Consider the following 15,645-nt stretch of genomic DNA (forward strand, 5'->3'; position numbering starts at 1 on the left):
TTTATTTTCAGAAAAAATCTCCCAATGAGTGGAGTAATTTGAAAGCCACCAGTTCCATCTAGGAGGCTTCCCTGGTGGTTCAGCAATGAAGACGCCACCTGCAGGAAACATGGGTTCAATCCCTGGGTTGGGAAGGTCCCCTGGAGGAGGGCGAGGCAACCCACTCTGCTATTCTTGCCGAATCAGATGCGACTGAAGTGACTCAGCCACAGTAATTCCATCTAGGTATGTTAGCTCTCTCTCTGTGGGTCCTAAATACAGACCTCTAGGATGGAAATTTGCTGAAGTCCAGCAGTGAACAGCAGACTCTCAGGATCCTTCTCCGGCAGAAATTCTATCACTGTGTCCTTGGGTCCCCTGTCAGGTGGATAGGTATGAGACTGCTGCTCTGCTTGCAGATGTGCAACCTAGGGGGCAGAAATTTTTGCCTGAGTACCTTGGTTCCCAGACAGTTGGACCCAGTGAATATTTCCAAGTAATATTCAGTTCAGTTCAGTCGCTCAGTTGTGTCCCAACTCTTTGCGACCCCACGAACCGCAGCACGCCAGGCTTCCCTGTCTATCACTACCTCCCGGAGTTCACCCAAACTCATGTCCATTGAATCGGTGATGCCGTCCAACCACCTCATCCTCTGTCATCCCCTTCTCCTCCTGCCCTCAATCTTTCCCAGCATCAGGGTCTTTTCAAATGAGTCAGCTCTTCACATCAAGTGGCCAAAGTATTGGAGTTTCAGCTTCATCAGTCCTTCCAGTGAACACCCAGAACTGATCTCCTTTAGGATGGACTGGTTGCATCTCCTTGCAGTCCAAGGGACTCTCAAGAGTCTTCTCCAACACCACAGTTCAAAAGCATCAATTCCTCGGCACTCAGCCTTCCTTATAGTCCAACTCACATGTAATATTAGGTGCTCAATAACATGTAATTTTGGAATGAAGTATGCATTCAGCCTTGGTTTCTATCACTCTGGGTTATAAATGTAGTGGGCACATTAATGTTTGAGTTCTCTGCTTTAGGCTGAAGAAAGAAAGTTTTATAATTTTGATTTGTACAAAAAGATGATAGCCAACAGAATGCATAGAAAATAAGCTTTATTTTAGGATCATTAGAAACCCCCAAACTCCCAGGAAAAGGGACATGTACTGAAGAGCTGATGAATGGTCTGCAGTGACATTATTCTGACATATTCTTCATCCAAGTCCTTGCCTTTTTCTTTCAGCTGCTGCTGACTCTAGTTATCCACAGGAGGGAGATGGGAGGGAAAAGGGTGAGATTTTTCTCAAGATTAGCTGTGAGTCTAGGCATTGGTGTCCCTTGGGCAGTTATATTTGTGGGCTGAAGGACTGAGACTTCTGCAAACTGGAGTAAAAATCTAAAGTAGTGTGAAATCTTGCTGTTCCTCTCAGATTTGGATTTTGCTTGCTTTATTGTTTTTCTCATCAATTGGGGGCTATGCTCTGTTGAAATAAGACAAACATTTTCACACAATTACAGCATTAGTTGTCACCTGAAACAGAAAACAAAACACAACAGAATACAAGTGAGGATTTTCTATCAGATTCTGCTGATACCTAACTGAGGTTGCAGTGAGAGGTAAGAGAGGAAAGATGGCATGTGCCACCTGGATGTATTAGGAGGATAAACTGTGGCAGTCAGCTACAATCTGGAAAGAGAAAGCTGTGCTAGCAGATGAGAGGGGAAAGCCCTCTGAAATATACCATCTGCCCTGTGGTGTGGGACATAGGACTCCACCACCCCAAAACACTGATGGCCCTGCTCAAAACTGCTGCATGTGGTTTAGCCAGGTCCCTACCCCCACCCCCCACCACCCCCACTACCTCCACCTCCCCACTGCTAACCACCCCCTCACCCCGCTCAGCATCGGTTTACTCTCCATTCTACTCTTGTGGAGAAAAAAGGAAGACCTTTCACACCTCTCAGGAGAGAGGTGCCTAGCTTCAAGCATGCACATTCAGAAACAGTCTGTTCTAGGACTTCCCTAGTGACGCAATAGATAAGAACCCGCCTGCCAGTGGACAGGACGTGGGTTCCATCCCTGGTCTGGGATCCATATGCCAGGAAGCAACTGCCCCGGGGCATCACAAGTACTGACCCATGCTCTAGAGCCCTCAAGCTGCAACTACTGAAGCCTGCACGCACTAGGGCCCTTGAGCCACAACTAATGAGCCCTTATCCTGCAGCTCCTGGGGCCCATGCGCCCTAGAGTCAGCAAGCCGCAACTACTGAGCCTGGGAGCTGCAACTACTGACGCCTGTGCTCCTAGAGCCTGTGCTCTGCAACAAGAGAAGCCACTGCAATGAAATGCCCGTGCGCCACAATTAGAGAAAGCCGGCATGTAGCAACGCAGACACAGTGCAGCTATAAGTAAATAAAGTAGTGTGTACATGTTAAAAAAAAAAAAAAAAAAGCAGCCTGTTCTAGGAAAGAGAGGCTGTTTTAAATGGAAATCTGGCTCCTAAATCCATGTCCTATCCTTTTTAAATAGAAAGAGGGTGCTATTATGAAACCAGGAGCATCCTCAGACACTATCAGTGCCTTGTGATTTGTAATAAGAAATACACACTTGGTCGTCATCCCTGTTTCTGGCATAGAACTCTGAAAACCCTTGTAATTTCCTAAGTGATGGAGGGATAAAGGTACTTGTGTTTGTATTAATAAAGCAACTTTTGGAAGCAAGTATTGCTGGGGGCTTCTTGCCAGGAAGGTCCATCTTGTGATGAGAGGGTTGGAACTTCCGGTCCCAGCCCCTGACCTATGGATGGGGAAAGGGGCTGGAGACTGACTTCAATCACTATGGCCAGTGGTTTCATCAATCAGGCCAGTGTAATGAGTTTCCATAAAGTTCAAAAGGTTTTCAGGATTATGAGAGCCTCTGGGTTGGTGACCACATGGAGGTACTAGGAGAGTACTAGGTACTAGGCTTTCTCTGAGAAGGCATGGAGGCTCCACACTTTCCCCCATGCCCTGCCCTGTGCACCTCTTCCATCTGCTGTTCCTGAGGTATATCCTCTTATAATAAACCGATAGTGTAGTAAGTACAATGTTTCTCTGAGTTCTGTAGGAACAACTCTAGGAAATTAATTGAACCTGAGGAGTGGATGGTGATATCCTGATTTCTAGCCAGTCAGTCAGGAGTTCAGGTAACAATCTAGGCTTTCAACTGCCCTCCAAAATGGACAAGGTGTGGAGGCATGGAATAATCTTGTATGACTGAACACTTAACCTTAACCTATGGAATGGGAAATCTCCCTTACCATGTCGGAACTGGTCCCAGAATCTAAATATATTCAAGTATACTTCCTTTGCCCCTGAGGAAACAGTTGGTCAAGAGCTTAAGTAACTAGAGCTACGTGACCTATAAGTTGAGAAACCGAAGACTGGAATTCAGGCTTAAATAATAGGGTGAATTTTGTAAGTAAATGGTGGGTTTCCTAGAGCCATTCCTGGAGCCTGGAGTCTGGGGACCTGTAGAGGGAACATCTTTCTAGATAGAGAAAACTAGGAGAGTTATGGATTGTGTAATAGTGTTGTTCTCCACATCTTTTGTTTTGATAGCCAGATGTGGCAAGAGGAGAGAGCGATCTGAGGGTGGTCTCTCCCTGTGGGTTTTGACCGCTTATGTCTGGAATATGACTCAGGTGATGTGGAAGGCTCTGATTTTCTCCCCTGATATCTGTGTTTTCATTGTACAGCTGGGCAGTGGATTCCAAGATCTGCCTGTAGAAGTGAGAAGTGCATCCTGTTCCAGGAAATAATTACAGTTTAGTCGAGTTACACACATTTGCTTCCAAGGATGCTCTCTGCAGTTCCTTGTCCTGTGCTTCTGCCTCAGCCCAGAACAAAACCAGGACTCAAGGGTGGGGACTTCAGTGTGATGGGGCAGAAGCTTAACTTTCACCACCCGATAGTCTGTACTAAGATGGAACCTCATGGGGAGAGAAGCCACCTGAGGGGCGATGGACACTGGTGCTTAAACTCAGGAGCCATGAGTTCATGAGGAACCTGCCTCATCTCCTGCATTGCTGAGGAACCATGATAAGTGGACCCCAAATATGGGCAAGGCTGATGATATTCTCGGAAAGCTAGAAAAGCCTAAAGGACACCATTCAGAAACTGTAATTAGCTAGAACATTTCAGGAAAGCTAAGATGCTTCATCTTAAATAATGAAGTTTATTATGTACATGTGCTGAGGCGTGGCAGAGAGTTTCTCATGATCCCTTCTCTCTCTGCACTCTGGTTTGCCCGGGGTTCCTCAGCTTGCATATGCCAGTGGGGGCCAGAGAAAGGGAGGTGAGGTGTGGACCAGGGAGAATGCAAATGAACAGACACACCAGTGACACAAAACGTGGTCCCAGAACTGAATTCAGCCTAATCACTTTTTCAAGGTTAGTTCTTAGGGTCTGCCTGCAGAGATGATCTCAATCAGCCTAGACAGAGATGGTGAGCAGGTAGAAGCTACCAGAGCTTTATTATTCAGTCTTCTGCTTGTTGGGGGTTATTCTCTCTGTATTGGGAATACTCACTGGCTCAGTCTACATCAGAGCTGGTCCTGCACATCACACACAGAGGCATTGCTGCTGGGAGGCTGGTGGGAGTCATGGCGACTGGAATGCATCAGATACTTTTCATCTAGTGAGTCCTCCGGGACTTCATTCACTTCTTCCTCCTGGAGCCCCATGCTGAGCCTAAGTGGGGGATGGAGAAGGAGGCAGACAAGACAGGAGATGAAAAGAAGGCAACCAGCTTCATCCTGACAGCTGGTGCTCATCTGAAGCTCATGGAAGGGACACCAGAAACCAAAAGGCCTATCCTCTCAGAGAGAAAAAACATAACAATCCATTTCTAACTGGGACTTCAGTGTGCATAGAATTGGGGTAGAAGAGAGAGCAGCATGTGTTCAGTGCACTGACCTCTAAATATGGATGAGGAAGTAGACTCAACGACTTCTCTAAAATATACTCTGACACACAGGACACACAGACTCCTATAATACAGACATTAAAATGCTATGGACAATTTTTATGTAAGAGTATATGAAGGGGTCCATTGAAGACTGGCTCCTGAGGGAATGTAACCTCCTAGGACTCTTATAGCTTTTAGATCATTCTCTCCATATATATGTATATTTATATATATATGACATGATTGGCTTTATTTTTCAAGATATTTCTGGCTATGAAACATTGGCCAACATATCTCAGGGCAACTGGGCAGAAACAGGCATTTCACTTCAGTTTTTAATCATACAGGTTTTCAGAAAATAGAGACCAGGTTTCTCTGGCTGGTTTACCTTTAGGTCAAAATGACTCAGTTAACTAAACCTGAAAAATTACTAAGAAATGGCAACTAATACAAGAACTTCAATGAGAACAGATAACATGGGTTAAAGGACACATCATCGTATGATGAATGCATGAAATAGGAACAATCAGCAGCTTCTGGATTCTCCTGGATCTGGGACCTTTGGCCTCTGGGTCTCTTGCTTCTGGACTCCTCTCTAGGTTTCACCACTCCATGATCAGCCCTTTCATCACTCATAGTTACCTGGCTGCCGGTGACTCCTGTCCCTCTTCATCCTTCCTATCATGGTGATTTTCTGTGAACCAAAAATAGAAAGAGTTAGTGGGAAATTGAGCAGGTCCCATCTCATGCTTACAAATACAAGGACCTATCTGACCAGAGACACAATACTCTATATGTTTGTTCAGAATGCTCTGGGAGAATTATTCCAGGAGGGCTAAAGTTGTGTCTTTAGAGGAGCAGCCTGGCAGGCTTTCCTGAGCAACAGTGAACAATATATTGCTGGTTGGCTGAATTGTCACCAGGATGTCTGCTATTGAGTCAAGGCAAAAAGTTCACAATGTCCTGTTCTCCAGCACACGGGATACTTGCCTGGCTGGCTTCTGCACTCCTTCAGCTCTAACCTTCATTTCCCCACAAACTTGGTGGATGGACCATGGCTGTGAATCCCAATACTGCTCTCACACAGATATTCCAGAAGCCACGGAGGAGCAAATGCAACAGGAGAAACCCCCTGTTCTATCTAAATGACTGGATGGGGGGACCTCTGCTGATGAGTGTAAAGAGACTCTTCCCCATTTCTTTTTTTTTCTCTCCTGACCCTGCCCAGAGACCAGCCCATTTGCAGAACTGTGTTGTTGAGACAGCTGAGCAGGGATGTTAACCACAAATGAGAATCTAGGGCTCTAGTCCAAAAGGGACTAATTGTCTGAAAAGTGTGAAGAGTGTCCCCTCCTCTTTTTTCTGTCTCAATTTTCTTGCCTCTTTGATCTTAGTATAGCCCCCTGCAGTTCTGCAGGACAGTGTGACAGGAGAAATGACTGGGAGAACCCAATCTTTCTGAACAGAGGAATGTGGAAGAGGCCCCTTGGGAACTGGGAAGTAGAGAAGAAATGCCAGAGAGAGGAGAGGCTGGGAAATGATCTACAGACTGTCAAAAATATTAGGGTTCATCCCCAAACTGAGCTTGTGTGGAACAGAGACAAGGAATCATGGCAAAGGATTAGAGAACTGAATTACCATATAAACCATCAGCTAGTCCAGACTAAACCTAGTGGCATACTTGCTGAACTGACCCAAACAACACATCAAAGGCCCTGAACACTAAACTGATGTTGGAACTGCTACCCATAGAATGTGAGACAGAACTTGCAGTCTAAACCTAGAAGAGGTTGATTGCCTGCTAAGAAATAATCCAGAGGGCTTTAACAGGACCCAGTGTCTCACAATATAATATTCAAAATGTCCAGAGTACAATCTAAAAGGACACAACATAAAAAATATATATATATAATCATTTGTTTGATGAACAAAAAAGCATTTGACAAAACAATGTCAATTCAAAATAGAATTCTTAGCAAATAAGGAACTTCCTTAAATAAGTTGGAAGTTTTATTTAGCTGGACCTCGGCCTGCTCATATTTGTGTTAGGAGACAAAATTTCTTCTCTATTGTCAGCAGTCACCATCATAAAACAATAAAAAAAGGTTTGTTCATGGAAATATGAATAAATAAAACAAAGAACTATCTCAACCTGATGAAAGACACTGTGATCATTAATTAGAATACCCAATATTACTAAAAATATAAATTCTCCTTCAACTTATCACAGATTTAATGCAATGCCACTCAAAATCCCAACAGGATTTTTTATAGACAATGACTGTAAAATCTATATGGAAAGGCCAAGAACCTTGTTTTAGGCAAAGAGTCTTAGATAAAACTAGACAATGATGATCCAATAAGTTGGACCTCACCAATATTAAGAAATTTTTCACTCTGAAAGAAAGTTAAGGGAATGAAAAGATAAGCCACAAACTGGGAGAAAATACCGACAAGTCAAATATCTGATAAAGGACTTGTATCCAGAAATATAAAGAACTCTCAAGACTCAATAATATGAAAAACTACTTTAAAATGAACAATATAGTAGACACTCACTTTCCCAAAGATACATGGATGATCAGTAGACATATGAAAAGATCTTCAAAACCATTAGTCAATAGGAAAATGCAAATTAAAAATCACAGTGATAAGCAGCCACACAGCTATTAAAAGACAAAAAGCCCCAAAACAACAACCGGATAATGTCAAAAGCTGGTATTGGGGAGCAACTGCAATCTAACTCATTGCTCAGGGGAATGTGAAATGGTTTTGTCACACTGGAAAACAGTTTGGTAGTTTCTTATAAGTTAAATGTACAATCTTATAATGTACACTTGAAGGATACGTACACTCTTTAAGCTTCCCTGTGGCTCAGATAGTAAACAATCCGCCTGCAATACAGGACATGGGTTTGATCCCTGGGTTGGGAAGATCCCCTGGAGAAGGAAATGACAACCCACTCCAATATTCTTGCCTAGAGCATTCCATGGACAGAGGAACCTGGCAGGCTATACAGTCCATGGACTCACAGAGAGTCAGATATGACTGAGTGACTAACACACACACACACACACACATTTACCATGTGACTCAGCAATCCTACTCCAAGATATTTATCCAAGCAAAGTGAAGTGAAAACGTATTTTCACACAAAAATCTGTATGTGAATCTTAACAACTATGAATCATAATCACCCCAAACTGAAAACAATCTAAATGTCCTTCAGTGGATGACTGGATAAACAAAAAGTGGTACATCTCTATAACGGAATAGTACTCATCAATAAAAAGGAACAAACTACTGATACATTCTGGAGATTAAAAAATATCTAAAGGGACAAAAAACAATTCCAGTGGTTGCAGGGACTTGATTTGGAGGAAATGGTTGACTACAAAGAGGTACAGGGAACTTTTACAAACGATGGAACTGTTCTGTATCTTGATTGTGGTGGTACTTTTATGTAACACTGTATGCATTTTTCAAAACTCACAGAACTGATTCTCCAGTGGGTCAGTTTAATGCATATCAAGTATCTTAAAAATCAAAAATGATTCGATGGCTGCTGCCTCCTGCTCCAAAAGCATGTGATGAAAGCAGTTTTAGCAATGTGGTCTCCAGCCCCATATATTCTCCACTGTACTCTCGAGTACCATTGTCATGGTCCCCAGAATACAGGGTGGGAAGCAGGTATGCTGTAAGCACCTGACAGTCCTCTTCTTTTAAAATTGTACCCCAAGGGCTGATATCAGGCTACTGATTCTGAAGGCATCCACTTCAAAGACAGCTATCTTGAAGGAACACATGGCCAGCTACAGGGCCAGATGAAGAGGCAAGGTGCTCCACCTCTGAAGTTTCTCTTGTTTTAGAGATCCTTGGCTGATTTAGATCATTGATGTCTGACCCCTTGTTTTTCTTTCCTGCACTTTAATCACCAGTAAAGAGTGAACCCAAGAAATCCTAGGCACCCCACCCTCGACCCAAATTAGGCAGAACCACAGCCCTGTGCTGTCTCCCTCTTTTTACAGGTAACCAGACCCTAACCTCACTGGGTAGCTCTGGCTGAGCCATGTACCCTCTGGCAAATGTGAGTGATATACCTCATGCTTTTCAAAGTTCCCTGATGGTTGTAGCTAAGGTATATCTTGCAATCATAAGAACCACAAGGGTCAGTCCAGTGACAACATTGGCTCCTTTTTGGAATATGTCTGTGGAGGCTCACCTTGGGCCTAGGGTTGGACGCCCAGGTATTTCTAGCTGATAGCTTCACTCTGGAGTGGGTTGCCACTTCCTTCTCCAGGGGATCCTCCTGACCCAGGGAGCGAACCCACGTCTGTATCTCCTGCATTGGCAGGCAGGTTCTTTACCAGCTGAGCCACCAGGGAAGCTGTCCTGTAGCTGAGACCACCACAGAACCGCAGGACACCTGGCTACAACGTCACTGAAGGAGTTGTGAAGGTGTGGAGTCTCATGTGAGGTTAGGATCTCTGGAGGAGCTAAGTGTTCTCAGAGCCTATAAGATAACTTACCAGTGGAGAGTTTGCTGGCAAGTCTCTCTGCCATCTGGCTTCCTTGGGCCAGGAGCTCACAGTATCTCTGTCTCTGGTAGTAGGTCATGTCAGTGCTCTTGAGGAAACTCTCAAAAGTCTTGATTGTGTTCTTTGCATGCTGTGTGAATAGATGACAGACATCTTTCCCTTCCTGTATCTTCTGTCGTAAGCAGGTCAGTTCTCGGGCCTGAGCCTCAATCAGGGGATCATATCTCCTAAAGTGGTAAAGAAAAGTAAAATGTTAAAAAAAAGAAAAGAAAAGTAAAATGTAAAAGTGAATGTCATGAATGATAAGTTATGGAAATTTCAGCAGAGGTGTGTCTTCGATTACTTGTAAGGAATTTCCCAAGTTGAATACTTGCACAGGTTGTGTGACTTGCCTGTAACAGAAGGAATGAGGAAATGGTATTGGGTTTGTTTCCTTCTTTTTCATTAACCTCACTTAAAAAAAAAAAAAGCCCCTTCAGTTCCTCACTTCAGTCCACATCCATTTTAATGTCATATGCGTCATCAAGCATTATACAGAAAGTGTGGCCAATTGGGGGTGGGGAAGCCAGGCACAGAAGTGTTGGACAGGTACATCTGGTATTAACTGAAAGGATGAAAAGAAAAATCAGTGAGAGGGTTAAGATGAAGAGCATTCCTCTGAACGACATGAAAATAAGCTATTATAACAGGTAAGGAGGCACTCAAGAGTAATTAAAATTCTGAGTAACAATTACATGACTCTGTCTGGGATTTCACAGTTTTCTGATTTTGTACAAATACTTTTTATAGATTCCCAACTAGAATGTGAGCTCTGTGAGGCTAGAGACAGTCCATATGACAGCTTACAGTGCATAGTAGAGCATACATACCTCAGTAGACAATCAGTTAATACTTAAAACCACATAATCCTAATGCTAGACTAGATATTAATAGTCATCTACCCCATCTGATGCTTGAATCTCCTCAACACTAAGTAATCATCCACAGATTGTCTTTCAAAACTCCATTCCTTAGAGTTCCTATAAAGTGTCAGAAGAGAGGAAAGCAGAGATCAGGGAGAAACAGGGTCTCCAGACCTAGGCCTCCTTCAGTCAAGCATCTCCGCTTCAGTGGCTTTACACATCTGAGCTTCTCAGATTTCATTTTAACCAAGGTTGAGAAGATGTCTTCAATGCCACAATCTACCCTATCTATGAAAGTCTCTAAGGATAGGCAATACTGGGCCTTGCAAATTAATAATTCATTTTCCAGGCAATGACAGCTGAATTAGCTGTCTACCCATTGGCCCTACCAGCTAACACTCGACATAGTCTGATACTTTTAGAAATAAATCAATCAATCAAAGGTTGGGAAGAGAAACATTACTATCATAAAAGGTACTTGGGGACATTAGAAATTAGGAGTGTCCCTTCCCAGCCACAGCTAAGCCCCAGTCTTAAGGGCAGAGGTCCTCCTGGTCCCCAGGCTGCCACCTGCCAGGGACCTAGTCTCACAGAGGCCCAGGCCTGAGGCAGCATAACCTGGGGCAGCCATCATCAAGAAACCCCTCTCACGGGCCAGGGCTCTTTTGCCACCATGGATTCCTCCAGTCAGGACTGTATAACTAAAACAGTTACAGGTTTTTTTAGCTTACTTCCCAGATGTGACTTGCAGTTTTGTGTCAGCACTTTGTTCTCATGTGTGCTCTACAATAAAAACCAAATCTAATATTTTAAAAAAGATGATAAGTACTAGCCCTATGAAAAGCAAGAACAGGTATAATAATTATGGCTAATATTGTTGAAAGCTCCACATGTGTGTGAAATGGTTATAACCACTGGTCATCGTGCATTTCATCTCCATAACCCTCTGAGGCAGACACTGTCAGTATTTTTATTTCACAGATGAGGTCGTTGAGATTCATGGAAAATTGAGTTCATTTGCCCATTGCTAATTCACAAGCCACATTGCCAGAATTCCAATACGAGCATGTGAGCTCATTTTATTCATATATTACTTCAGGGAGAATCCAGAGAGTCCTCCATTAGTTCCCACAGCCCCGCAGGCTGTCTTTGTCTAGTTCTATGCCTGTGTGTACATTTCTGCCCTTCTCCCTGCACAAGTTTTCTCCTTATTCTACCGTCCTGGGCTTCCCCACTTTCCACACAGCTTCCTCCTTACCCAAGTCGTGTAGCCAGTCTCCTCTTCTCTGCCAGCTTCCCCTTCTCAAAGGGCATTTCCTCCTCCAGCACAGATTCAATGAGGTCCTTGTACTCTTCACACTCTGGGGAAACAGAGACACTGTCTCAGGGAAAGCTGGCCCTGCTGCTGTGGTCCAGCCTTCAAGGGAGGAGGAGGGCCCACCCGAGGACAGATGTCAGCTGGGTACCAGGCTCCACACAAGGAATCCCACATCTGATTCCTCAGCTTTCCCAGCTACTAGCATTTGATTCCCCCCAAGTTAGAGCTGAGGAGACAGAACCTCATAGAGAGTAAAATAACTCAAAATGATTCAACTGGAATGAAGCAAAGTCAGAATTCACACACTCTTGAGTTGTGACTCCAAATCTTGGGCCACTTTACCAAAGCACACAGCCTCTTAAGGAAAATATGAACCTGGGCACAGAGGAGGAATTCCCTGTGTGTTTGGGAATCCTCCAAGGACTGTACGGCTGACAGTCCTCCCATGTTGAGAGTTTCGATAATCCCTCAGCATTTCCAAGATTTTAAAGTTTACCTAGATACAACTGTGTAAAAATGCACACTAAGGGGAAGTAACCTGAAAGACATGCTCAATGCTAACAGGTGCTGCGTTAGGTTGGTGGGAAATCTAATACACAGTGTTTGTCAAGGAAATGGCAACCCACTCCAGTGTTCTTGTCTGGAGAATCCCAGGGACAGAGGAGCCTGGTGGGCTGCCGTCTGTGGGGTCGCACAGAGTCGGACACGACTGAAGTGACTTAGCAGCAGCAGCCAAGGCCTTATTCTAACAGATTTTTGAGAATTATCATCCTGAAATCATCATCTCTCTCTGAGGAGGTAGATACTCTTCCTGTTATCATTACTGATGAGGAAACTGAGACATGGAGAAGATGAACAACTTGGGTTTGAAACCAGGAAGTCTGGCCCCAGGGCACACATTCTTAATTACTACACCGTGTTACCTATACACGAAGATGTTGGGTGACATCTTTCTTCTTCTCCAGTTTTAAAAAACGCTGTATTATGGTCATAATAAATGATGTAAAAACAAACACTTACATTCCCATACCTGAAAGCTCGTTTCACTTCTTTGATAACTAGGCTTTAATTTTTACTTTTTGATCCATGTCAATAAGTTGGATAGCAAATTTTATCCCCCATTGGTTTACTGAAAACTAATGGTAGAAATTTGAAAGTGAACTCCACTGCTGCATCAGTAAGAATTCTGCCCTTTTCTTCCTGTCCCCCTCGGTTCTCATTCCCATGTTCCTCAGTCACTACAGCTCCTCCCCTCCTCTTGCTGTGTGCTACTGATGTTCTCATTTCCAGATCTCTGTGGGTGACTTGGGAACAGACAGCTTTAAGGACCTTTAAGGTAGGCAGGGTGTCCTGTCACTTCTTTCTTCCCTAGTGCAGCTAGCACAGTGCTTTGCAAATGGGTGCTCACAAAAAGTTTGAATTAAATCCTGAGATGTTTAAGCCAACAAGGATATTATATGTTTATAGAATCTAATACATATTCCTGAGACAGAAAAAAAGTCTAGTGCCTGAATGAGATCTTAGCCTCTTTTCCTCCCTATACTCTCACCACAAACTTTACCCCTTTGTTCGTCAGTGTCTCCATCCTCTGAGAAGGGAGTTAACTACCTGCTTCCACCTTTCTGGGAGTGTAGTAAGGATGCAATTTATTTTGATGAAGGAGGGAAAAGAATACAGTTTGAGGGTGTTTTGTTTCTTAGAGGGAAGACAATCATTTATCACTATGGTGACTGTGACCCCAAGGACTTACTGTATTTCTGCAGCTGGTTGGCCAGGGAGTAAACAGTAGCTTGGGACGTGAGCAGTTTCTCTGTGAGGTCTCGAAAGTCCTGTTTGCTTTTTTCCAGCTGGGAGTGCAAGTACTGGTTGGTTTCCAAGATGCCCATTTCTGTCCTCAAACCAGAGAAAATGGTGTGAGATACTGCCATGCTGAAGCTTAGGGTGGAAGAAGCAGAGCCAGAAACTGGGGAAAAGAAACCCAAAGAAATAAGCAATTAGAGACAAGTGAATGGATTGTGTGATGCGTGTACAGCCTGGTAAATTACTAAAATCATTAAAGTATACAATTATAATGACTGAGTGACTATTACAGTATGTAACTTTTGCTTTAATGAGATTTCATTCAGTGGAAAATAATGTATTAAATGTTTTTAAAATGAAGATGCGATTTATTACTTACTTTGGGGCCTACTTTGTCAGCATTCCTCAACTCTGAGAATCCTCAACTGTAAAAATGAGGCACAAGAAGCCAAAGCTCAGAGGTCAGGCTCTGACAAGAGTGCCAGAGAGAGGACCCAGCGGGCCAGGTAACCATGCGGACCTGCAATAACAGAACTGGAAGGTGGGGGGTGTCATGGAATCTCGGGAGCTCCTGTATTCTAGTTGACTAGGCCAAACTGATACTCAAGGCCACCTGGTCTGTTCTGAAGGTCACCACTGACGGGGACATTCCCTCGGAGGCCAATATTTGTGAACCCTTGTACTGATACTACAGACCTATCTCTTTCTAAACTTTAAAGCTATTTTGTACTTCTATTCTTGCAAGCATAGAAAACATCAAGGATCAATATTTTCCCAAATTCTTTCATTGTCAAAAGGACTATCATGAAGTCACTTTTCCATCAGAAAAATTCAAAACTTTTAGACAGTCTTGATGTTGTTTGTTTCTCTCATTTATTCCACACCATTTTAATATTGTGGGGAAAAAATCCTGAATTTAATACTGTACTTGGTACGTAATTAACTTATAAGGATTACTGACTAGATTATGTCTTAATTACCTTCTTGGTGGAGACCAATATTATGGTAGCTTCTTTTGCCTCACTGGGGAAGCATGTGGGCTTCTCATTAAACTTGAAATCAGGTTTGAGCTCCCTGCCTCCAACCCCATCTTCCTCTTCCTCTGTGGGTTGCTTTGTGTTTTAAACTGCATATAATATTTTGTGCTTGTCCCTTGTGAATATCATCCTAGCACCACAAGGTTTCTTTCCAACTTGTTAAAGTCACTGAAATAGGTTTTCTTTTTTTTAAAAAAAAAGTATTTATTTATTTTGAAATTTTAAAATTTATTTATTTTAAATGAAAGAAAGATGAATATTTTTAACGATAAAAGGTACACGATTCACAAAGAAGACAGATATCATAAACCATTAGACATCTTAACAACAAAGAAAGCAAGATACATAAAGCAAAAATCAGAAGAAACACAAAAGAAAAGAAAAAATATATAATCATAGTGAAACATTAACATTTCTCTGAGAATATTTTATCAAGTACAGAAAAAAGAATAGGAGCATCTTGAATGGTGTCAATAATTTAAATATAATAGGTTTATATTTAATTAATTTATATTAATCATATCCTACACAAATATATTCAAAATTTTGTATGTCATACACTGTTATTAGATATCCATAAGACATAGAAAAACTAGCAAAAAGATAAACATTATTAAATTTTCAAAAAGTAGAATTCTTTTTTGTGTGTGTGCTTCAGTTACACATATACACATATATTATTTTTGAAATTATTTTCCGTTAAAGGTTATTACAAGATATTGACTATAGGTCCCTGTGTGTGTGTCTGCGCTCAGTCACTCAATCATGTCCGACTCTTTGTGACCTGTGGACTGTTGCCCGCCAGACTCCTCCGTCCATGGGGATTCTCCAGGCAAGAAGACTGGAGTGGGTTGCATGCCCTCCTCCGGGGGATAGTCCCAAACCAGGGATTGAAACCGGGTGTCCTGCACTGCAGGCGGATTCTTACCGTCTGAGCCCCAGGGAAGCCCACTCTGGTGGAAATCGCCTGGTGGACACAGGAAACCGAAGCACAACCGCGGCCCCGGAGGCCTTTGCCAGGGTGGGCAAACTCTCATTCATTGGGTGTAGGCGAGGAAGCCGGAAGAGCCATCAGGGGAGCCCACCGTGTGTTCAGCTGTCCTTGGATCAATTTCCGTTCAGGCCCGAA

General features: G+C 43.1%; 1 protein-coding gene across 3 annotated transcripts; it reads right to left on the minus strand.

The window, feature by feature from the left end:
- Positions 1 to 1,071: 1,071 nt before the first annotated feature.
- LOC122427203 (neuroblastoma breakpoint family member 6-like protein) lies at positions 1,072 to 14,015 on the minus strand. 3 transcript variants are annotated; one of them, XM_043446502.1, is made up of 7 exons: positions 13,859 to 14,015; positions 13,430 to 13,572; positions 11,620 to 11,722; positions 9,451 to 9,686; positions 5,564 to 5,615; positions 4,543 to 4,704; positions 1,072 to 1,504 (listed from the first exon to the last, which is right to left on the minus strand). In XM_043446502.1, exons 2-6 carry the CDS (start codon positions 13,563 to 13,565, stop codon positions 4,557 to 4,559), a joined length of 675 nt encoding a protein of 224 aa, XP_043302437.1. In that variant the 5' UTR covers positions 13,566 to 13,572; positions 13,859 to 14,015; the 3' UTR covers positions 1,072 to 1,504; positions 4,543 to 4,556. The 3 variants fall into 3 exon arrangements, with proteins under 3 accessions (XP_043302437.1, XP_043302427.1, XP_043302418.1); XM_043446492.1 differs by having other exon boundaries at positions 1,208 to 1,454; positions 13,430 to 13,642; positions 13,859 to 13,963; XM_043446483.1 differs by having other exon boundaries at positions 1,208 to 1,504; positions 13,430 to 13,642; positions 13,859 to 13,963.
- Between the last annotated feature and the right edge of the window lie 1,630 nt (positions 14,016 to 15,645).

The sequence above is a fragment of the Cervus canadensis genome, chromosome 2 (assembly GCF_019320065.1).
Source record: "Cervus canadensis isolate Bull #8, Minnesota chromosome 2, ASM1932006v1, whole genome shotgun sequence".
Taxonomy (NCBI): Eukaryota; Metazoa; Chordata; class Mammalia; order Artiodactyla; family Cervidae; genus Cervus; species Cervus canadensis.